Here is a 10551-nt window from a genome sequence, read left to right on the forward strand (position 1 = left end):
ATGACACTCTTGCAAGAAAATCTAGAAGACAAAGCACAAATTAGAAATTTGGTGGAAAAAATAGAAAAACTAGAAAGAAGAAGTCGTGCTACTTGTATAGAAATTAGAAATATTCCGAGTGTGAAAACCGAAAAAACGCAGGAATTACAAGATATTGTTAAATCACTTGGCGATGTGCTCAAAGTCGAGATTGACCCTTATGAAATACGAAACATCCACAGGGGATTTTCAAAAAATGAGAAATATAAACCATTAATTGTGGAATTTTCGTCGGTAATCATTAAGGACAAAATATTGAGCTCGGCAAAACGTTTCACTAAGGACAATAATGGCGACAGACTGAACACCAAGCATCTGAGCCTCGATGGACCTCAAAAAACAGTTTATGTGTTGAATTTCCTTACACCAAGCATGAAAAGACTCTATTTCCTTGCAAGAGATTTTGCTGCGAAAAACAAGTACAAGTTCTGCTGGGCTACTCCAGGTAATATATTGTTACGTAAGAAAGAAAATGAGCCCTCAATTCGGTTAAAAAACGAACAAGACCTCAAGCGCTTGGAAACTACATAAGCGACTCGAGCTTATTATTACTGTATTATTTTCTCTTAGTTATTATTCTATTGTTTGTATACACATTGCACACTCACACATATACATCACAAACTCAGTACTCATTTTTCTTTTTTAACTCAATTGTAAGAAGCGCTCAATCAATTATAAAACTTCATAGTATAATAAATGTTTATATAGCGAATTTACTAATGCTCATACCCACCTCACTTAATCTTATGCAACGAAAGCAAGAAAAGTATGTGACTGATTTAACATTTTTCATAAGTCCTCCATACTGCATTTCTAATATTCGATTTGAATATAATGGCAGAATTAAATAATATAAATAACATTGATAACTTTGAACTAACAGACTTAAAATGTTGTGATCCGGAATATTGTTATACCATAATTTTGAACCCTAATGCTAATCTTAAAATATTGCAACAGAACATCAGAAGCGTAAATAAAAACTTTGACAGCTTAAATGTCCTACTATCGAGATTCAATTTCAACATTGACATAATTATTTTATCTGAATGCTGGCTTTCTAACGTCATTAATCTCCCCAACGTTCCGGGATACACGTGTTTTAGCACTTCAGTAAACTACAATCAAAACGATGAGGTCATTGTTATTTTGAATAATAATATAGATTTTAAAGTAGAAGAACCTAACATGCAGGAGGCTAATTGCCTCACAATAAAAATAAATAAAGACACGGTGATAATTGCCATATACAGACCTCCTAGTTTCCGCCTCCTAAATAATTTCATTGAATCTCTCCACAACTTGCTCGTGCAGCTCTCATCATACAAAAACATAATATTAATGGGAGACATCAATATTAATATTGCTGACTTAAATCAGGATACTTCGAATTATCTTGAAGTCCTGTCATTTTTTGGCTTAATCCCGGCATATTACACACCTACTAGAGTCAATAGTTGCTTAGACCATATAATCTTTAAAACAAAACTATCATCTTTTACCTTCATCTTAAAAACAGCAATAACCGATCACGAACCAATTCTTTTATGGATGAATAAAAATACCAATAGTATTTATAAAAAAATAAAATACTCACATAAATTAAATTTTGACAAATTAAAAGATGATTGTAAAAATTTAGATTTTAGTGAGATATATAATATAACAATCCAGATCAGTGCATGAACATATTTATTAACTTTATACAAAACATTATTTTGAAAAACACAATTACCAATAGACTTCCTCGAAGTAAAATAATTAAAAAACCCTGGATCACCATAGGTTTGCTGAAATGCATAAGAACTAGGCATAGAATGCACTACAAATTAAAGAAAGAGGTAAATAATGAGACTCTAAGAATTACATACAAACGTTACAGGAATTTTTGTAATCAAATTTTAAAAAAATGTAAGAGGGACTACGAAAGAAATGAAATTAAAGCCGCTGGAAATAATAACAAAAAAATATGGAACGTAATAAAAAATATTAATAACTTAAATAAAACTACAAACCAACCTTTTGAACTCCTTAATATAAATAAAACACCCCTGGAATCAGTAAACTCAGTAAACAAATACTTTGCAAGCATAGGTGCTGATCTGGCCTCAAAAATAACCTCAAACCTACCAACCACCTCCATTAATACCTTTGGAACATCATCTATACAAAACTCATTCGTTCTCTTAAGCACTACAAAAGATGAAATATGTAGACATATAATCGACCTAAAATAACCTAAAAAAACTGTAGTCCTGGCTGGGATGGCATAACGTCCAAGGTACTCAAGTGTCTAATTGAATTTATTGTGACTCCGCTCACCTACATTTTTAATAGATGTTTATCCGAAGGTATATTTCCTGTTTCTCTCAAGAAATCCATAGTTATACCCATCTTTAAAGCCGGAGACAGAAACCTTGTATCAAATTACCGTCCAATCTCGATATTACCATCCCTCTCGAAAATAATTGAAAAAATTATAAATAATAGACTTGTTAAATATTTGGAAGATAAAAATTTAATCGCAGATACACAATATGGCTTTAGGAAAGGAAAATCAACCTCGGATGCAGATCATTCTCTTGCGGATTTCATAGTAGACAAATTAGAAAGTAAAGAAAAATGCCTAACTATTTTTATTGATCTTCAAAAGGCATTCGATACAGTCTCTTTGAATAAAATGATCGAGAAGCTAGACAGTTTAAGCATTAGAGATAGACAACTACAACTTTTACAAAATTATCTGCTAGGTCGCTCCCAGCAGGTTAAAATAGGTGACGTTATCAGCAATGAGAGATTTGTCACTTATGGAATTCCGCAGGGTAGGATTTTAGGCCCAACTCTATTTCTTTGCTATATAAATGAACTTTGTAACCTAAAGCTAAGAAAGTGTAAAATAATATCATATGCAGATGATACCACACTTACATTTCACGGTAAAACATGGAATGAAGTATTTGAATTTGCACAAGAATGTTTTAATACGGTTAATCACTGGATGGCTTATAATACCCTCACTCTGAATCCAAGTAAAACTCAATACATAGTTTTTTCAATACGCAACACACCTAATAATACAATATCACACCAATTAGTAGCTCATTCGTGTAATCTAGCAGATCATACCAAATGTACCTGTCCCATTATTAATAAAATAGATCAAACTAAATACTTAGGTATAACAATTGACAAAAATCTTAATTTTAAAGGGCATCTAAAACAATTAAGTCAAAAACTCAGAAAACTTACATATGTTTTCAAAAATATGAGACATATCGCTGACTGGACCCTCATCAGGACTGTTAATATATCATTATGTCAATCTTTAATAGCATACTGTATAACTGTATGGGGTGGTTCTAACAAAACGCACATAATTGAAGTTGAAAGAGCTCAAAGAATGATACTTAAAGTAGCTCTCTCTAAGCCACGCATATTTCCTACTGTAGACCTATATAGGGAAGCAAATGTTCTAGCAGTCAGAAAACTTTACATTTTGATCATCATTTAAAAAAAAAACACTCTAGGATTAATACCTCACTTATTGATATAGCTGACTCTAGAAGATCTTATGAAGTATGTAAATCTGTAATGGTCAAAACATTTTTTGCCCAAAAATTCTTTGATTTTAAAGCAGCCAGGCTTTACAATAAATTAAATAAATTAAATAACTTTATTTCAAATTTACTAAAATTCGCATGTAAGAGGAAATTAACTGACTGGCATTTAAAACTGGACTATGAAGAGACAGAAAAATTATTAAATTAATACATTAATAATAAACAAGCAATTGTAGTAAAAAAAATAATCTACACACCATATATACACAAGACACACAGGCACAAAACACACACACACACACACACACACACACACACACACACATACACATGCACTCACACGCACATATTCACAAGCATACATTATCTTTTTATTTCTATTAGCATAAGTATAATTTATTACTAGATAATATATTGTAAAAGCTTTAGTGTTTCTCCTGTTTTCTATAAAATTAAACAAATAAATAGTTCCTTACTCAAGAGGGGGAGCCAGGAGACCCTTAGCACAGGGCAACCTAGTTTGGGCTCCTGTATCCCACATATAACTGTATTTATATATATTATAAAAAAAGAAAATGTAAACATTATTGTCTGTGGGAGAGAATAAAAAATAAATTTAAATTTAATTTGTAATGGTTATTGTATAATATTACCATCGTATTCACTTGTAAAAGATCACTTTTTGACTCAAATGCCTTATCACCAATAATTTATTTTATTTTAGTATTTTTTGTATCTCATTTTTTTTATTTTTTCTTTCTTGTTTTGTTTGAGGACTTATCGTTTTATTCGTTGTTGCTGTGTGGTGACGGCGACGAATATCACCACCCCATCTCATCTCGTAGGGGCCGTAGAAGTCGACCCAAGGGATTATACACCAGAGAACGGGCAGCAGCGTCTTTTTGAGTATTATGACTAACTTACTGCCATCGCCAACCCGTCTGCTAAGCGTGGCGATTGTGGAATATCCCCCAATGATTCGCGCAACTAAACCACGGCCCCTAATCCCCGGCAGCCCTGCTATTCCTAGCTTTGGTAACAGCTGTGGTAACGGCGGGGCAGGGGGTGCTAAGAATCCCCGGCAAGGTTCTCGAGTGGTGACCACGAACCGGAAGACGCAGCGTGGGCAGGCCCCCTACAAGGTGGACCGACGACTTAGAACGAGTCGCAGGAAGCCGTTGGATGCGGCCAGCGCAAGACCGGCCAACGTGGATATCCTTGGGGGAAGCCTTTGTCCAGCAGTGGACGTCTTTCGGCTGATGTGATGATGATGATGATGATTCACTTACTGCTTACTTATAAAACTTTGTCTAACACTGATTTCGCTCTTTATGTCATGACATTTGTAATTAGAAGACAAGCATTATTTAAATGAACATAGGGATGTTACTGCTTGTTACTGTTAACTGCCTTTATTGGTAAAACCGTCAATGTTTTACTGCTTCATTGGTTTCGTGGTTAGCTTATAACTGATGCTGTGAATGAGTCGGCCCAATAGAAAAAAAATGATTGGGTTGTTCTTTAAGCCCGTCGTTTGAAGGTTGTTTTTTATACAAAAGGTAAGGTAAGTTTAAGGCATATGAGCTGATGGTAAGGGGTCACCATCGTCTTCCATCGCCAAAGCGCCATCGTTGGCAACTAAGATGTTATGTCCTTGTTCTTGTAGTTGCAGTCTCGTTAAAATTAGTATTTATTTAAATTAATTAATATAAAATAATTATCTTCAGATGTATAACGAAGTCCATGATGACATGCAAATTAATTTTTAGTTCATACGATATCTCAAATTTTCAATATCGAAAACATCTGAACGAAATCCTTGGTTTTAATTAAATGCCTTGTTAATTAACCGCAGAACCGACGTGTTCACAAACCGCTCCGAAACTTTTCCAATTATCATTTGAGTAATATTAAAACGTTTATAAATAATACATTGTTCGATAGTTCATAAAGTTTTCTTGAATTAGATAATTATACGTTCAATGTGAGTTTTTTTTATTTCGTATTACATATATAATATTACATAAATATAAATTTATGCGACTCAAATACTGAGATACAAAAGCATATTATACCTTATTTGTGAATAATAATAATAATAATATCCTGGGACATTTTTCACACACGGCCATCTGATCCCAAATTAAGCTTGTACAAAGCTTGTGCTATGGAAACCAGACAACTGATATACTACATATACTATTTTTTTTTTTTGTAAATACATAATTATATAGATAATTACACCCAGACTCAGGACAAACATACATGTTCATGCACACAAATGTCTGTCCTGGGTGGGAATCGAACCCATAACCTTCGGCGTGAAAGGCAAGTGTTCTACCAACCACGCCAACCGGCTCGTCGTGAATAATATTTAAAAATATCAATAATAAGTATAGTTACATTTTCTTACTTGAATATAAAACTATTATAAATCCATGTGCAATATCCCCTGGGTAACTTATATCGTATTGTGTACTGTGCACTATTTATGTTATATTTGTTAAATATTTAAAAATGCCAACATTAATTCTCAAGTCCTTACTGGAACATTTTAGTATTTGAAGTTAACCAGGAATATGTCGGGATAAGTAACAATAGCTGGCGCGAGTCCAAAATATAGTGACCGTTTGCAATATCGAGACAGCTTTGATGCAGTTTAATAGAGGTAAATGTCGCGTTAAATTGAACACCACCTCGAGCGGCATTCCATAAGTCACTGATGATTTTTATGTTATATAAGTTGGTTTCGATCTTATTACTGAATAAATACGATTGCAACACTAGCATGTAAATACGCAATTTGATTTTGGTGTTCCAAATTCAAATCTTTATGCAGTGTGGAAGCATTGCACTTACTTATTGATTGATTTCTTAGACCTCAGAAAAACTGGCGAAAAGAACTCAGCGCAATATTTTTTTCCATTTGTTGTACTTTAAAGTAGTGATTTTAATATACGTTTACTTATATTATATTCGGTATAAAGTATCGTAACACCCTGTAAATGTTCCACGGTTGGGAGGAGTATCTTCTGCTTTTGGGGATAAAGTTTGTAGCTTGTAGTTGGTGGTTTCCTAAATTATTAACACTTTGTTTATATACATATAAAAATAAAGCAGGGCCCGAATTTGAACCTGCAATTATCGGTGAAGATTCACGCTTTGTAACTGTGGGCAATCTTGCCTCTTTAGTAAAATACCAAACCTGTCCCGACTTCGTACGAGTAAAATAGGATCCTATTATTAAAAAAAAAATATTTAAATCATATTATATTTCTAAAACTACTTGTTTGAATTGGAGGATTATGTTTTGGAGACAAAAATATATTTTATAAAGTTTTTGTGTATCTGTTAAAGTGTTGCCATGGTTCGCTTTAAAAGCGCCTGTACCGATAAAAAATTACATGTTAAGCTATATTATATATATAAAATGAGTAGGCATTAATTAACATTAATATATTAACATATTTATTCCATTAATAGCATTATAAGGTTAACAATATATACCATAAACATAAATAATAAATTATAATAATATTTAAAATAATTAATTATCTCAATGTGTCAATCGTGTTAGAATTTTCGTAATTTTCGAAAAAACTAACAAAAATGTCAAAGTTTACCTCCTCTATTATTGAACGTCTTTATTATATTTATTTTTGTTAAATGGTGAGTTTTATTTTTAGACAACATGATATTTTATTTAATATTTTAAGCTCCTCGGTCTAGAGTAATCTAATATAATTTAAGTATTTCAATTTTTTTATTAATAGAAGACCGAATCTTATGTATGTAGATACTAATCCTTTTAAGCATAGTAATTGAAAAGAGCGTCGTGTGAGTATCGAAGCGTATTTTTCCTTTTGAATGGGCATCGATGTTGCGCTCAGGGATATATCTATATGTATGTAGCTGTAATTACAATGTTTTACGCACATAGAACATCGACTACTTTAAAAATTATGTGGAGTTTGTACTGAGTCGAACAGATTTCCCAGTTTAATTAGTGTAAAATGCAAATTTTAATTTAACATAAATATGTCCCACCTTAACGCTTTATGAGATTGTCATGTCCTTTATCCAAAGGTTACGAAGAGATCGCTCTCTTAGTGATGCCATTTGTACAAACCGAATACATTTGGGTTTTGTTTGCAGTTTTATTTTATTTTATAAATTTACATTTTCCTTTCTATGTTTTATTTGAATCTCAAATGAGATAAAACAAATGTTCAACTTGTATGTAGGCGCACGTGTTAACGCACTTTAGGAAAATTTGTTTGAAATAATGGGCCTTGTAAGGTATAGGGTATAAAGTTTTCCTTTCAAAGTGAGAAGTAATGCTGGGTTCGTCGAAAAACAATTCTCGTACGTGACCCTCGCCGCAGATCCTTTGGGAGTCTCTCATTGATATATTGCTGCAGGTGTATATTGGAAAAAGATGTTAGGCTTCCTTTCTCAAACAGACTTTATAAATCTATACTCACGACTCGCTGGGACCGGGTTTTGTTTTTTACTTTTAGTTTACGTCTACACTTTTCTATATAGTGTAAGACTAAGTCAGATTGTAATATATGGTATTAGATGTGATACGAATTATTATTAAATATTACTGGAGAGTATCTGTCATTTTTATATTAATCAATAATAATCTATATTTTTAATCTGGCAACAAGAACATTGACAGATACTCTTTATGGCGGGAAACTGATAGACTTTGAATTCTTTTTGCGAGCATTGCGGATTGCATGTTGAGATCTAGCTTTTAAAGCTATTTAAATTATTAGGAAGCAGCGGTAGTCTGGCGTGGAGACTGTTGGAATGAAACGCAACAATTCGATCCTCGACTTTTCGGAGTTGTATGTCGGTAACGATTAATGATTTTTCACTGGTATTAATAAAAGAATAAATCGTAATTAAACTTGCACGAATGAGAGTTCTCGAAGATTTTGCATCAGCAAAATTTCTACTGCCCCAAACCCGCTGGGCCCAGTGTCGTGGAAAATGTTAGCGAACCAGAAAAAAAGATATTAAAAAGAGATTAATACAAAATGAGTAACATGGGGTCCAACAAAAATTTACGTAAACTTTAATTGTTACAAATTTTTGTTGAGTCAACCAATTTTGATCGAAAATATATTAACGAATTAACACGACATTGAATGATTTCGAATACTCTGTGTAGTAATTTAAGGGGTCTAAAACACCTAGTGTTGAAGTTACCCCCAGTGATTAACAAATGGGTTATCCATTTTCAGCATAAATGTATTCACGATACCGTTAGAAAATCCGCACATCCTAGCCACTATAGACGCTGCTCTCTTTTTAATGACGACATAGAAGTCATCCACGGGCTTCAGCAAACATCAGTGATGCACTAAAAAAGCACGGCAATCCCAACAGTATCCTAAATGCATCGTTATACTGTACGCGCAGAGTATTGAAGGTCCTCTGCGTATACTTTAGCCATTAGCTGTGTGTATGAGTTTTGGCAGTACGTTTTAGAAAGAGTAATTTTTACGTCATTCGTGCAACGTGACCTGCGAGCTATAATACCACATCGTACCGCCAAGGTCCTGCGCTCTCTTTCCATGTCAGCATCATCAGATAAATCCATGTGACCCAGGTATTTAAGCCCGTAGTTCGAATGTTGTGGTTGTTTTTTATAGAATAGTCACCACCACGCTTAGACATTGACCTGCATGTGTTGAATGAAAATTTGCTATAACCATAAATGTGTAACCAAAAACCCGCATTGGAGCAGGGTGGTGGAACAAGCTCTAAACGTTCTCAATCAGAGGAGGACGTTAATCTAGCAGTCGGACATTTACATTTATTTTATTATTACATTTATAACATACGAATTCGTTTTATGATTTAATATTCTCATGCATGAAAGTAATTTAATTAAAGTTTTACTAGTTCTATTTATCTTAATAGCTTTTACAAATAGCCGAAAGCAAAATAATATAAATATGCTTTTTGTAACGCAATAATAGTTTTAAATTATTATTAAGCTGTGTGTGTGTGTGTGTGTGTGTGTGCAAACGCTGTATTTTTAAATTCACTTCTGTGAAAAACGGCAGTTTCTTAAGTAATGTAAATTAATTAATTTATAATTTTTAAAATAAAAAAATATAAGAACATAACAATTATCTTCCACCTAACTTCTAATTTTGAAATGTTTCTTATTCTTTTTTAAATATATTTTAATTTTAAGAATTTATCATATCTTATTTAATTTTAATTTTAATAATACATATATTTACGTGTCATTGTTTTTTTAAAAATATGATCAAAGGACTCGTAAACACAAATTTTGCAAACACATCATTTTCTGTGTATACTACTGGTGGTAGAGCTTTGTGCAAACTGGTCTGGGTAGGTACCACCCACTCATCAGATATTCTACCGCAAAATAGCAGTACTAGGTATTGTTGTGTTCCGGTTTGAAGGGTGAGTGAGCCAGTGTAATTACGGGCACAAGGGACATAACATCTTAGTTCCCAAGGTTGATTATTACAATGTATATGGGCGTTGGTGACCACTTACCATCAGGTGGCCCATATATTTGTCCGCCTTCCTATGCTATATATATAAAAAAATCCATTTTTTTTTTTATGTTTTCGATTATGGAGGTACTAAAAATTAATAAATAAAGGAACAGTGTTTTAACAGTGTCATGAAACATAACTAATTATTTATTAAGCAACATGAAAGCATCAACAGTAAATTACTCGTTATTTAATACCGCAACCTTCAAAGTTAGTCAAAGTTATCGTTATTCGACGAATTCATAAAAAATAATACTGAAAGAAGTTTTAAATAAAATGTTTTCGCTTCCAATTAGTAATTCCGTATTTGAAACATAATTATATCATTTTATAACATCTTGATTATTGTCCGTTAATAATCGCGACACTTTGGTACCGAAGTGTCCTGCTGCTCCAAA

The 10551-nt window shown here is 32.9% G+C and overlaps 1 protein-coding gene across 1 annotated transcript; it reads left to right on the forward strand.

Annotated features, from left to right (window-relative positions):
- Positions 1 to 570, forward strand: LOC126773466 (uncharacterized). The gene has a single exon (XM_050494417.1). The coding sequence runs from the start codon at positions 1 to 3 to the stop codon at positions 568 to 570; it is 570 nt and encodes a 189-aa protein (XP_050350374.1).
- The last annotated feature ends 9981 nt before the right edge of the window (positions 571 to 10551 follow it).

The sequence above is a fragment of the Nymphalis io genome, chromosome 14, assembly GCF_905147045.1.
Source record: "Nymphalis io chromosome 14, ilAglIoxx1.1, whole genome shotgun sequence".
NCBI lineage: Eukaryota > Metazoa > Arthropoda > Insecta > Lepidoptera > Nymphalidae > Nymphalis > Nymphalis io.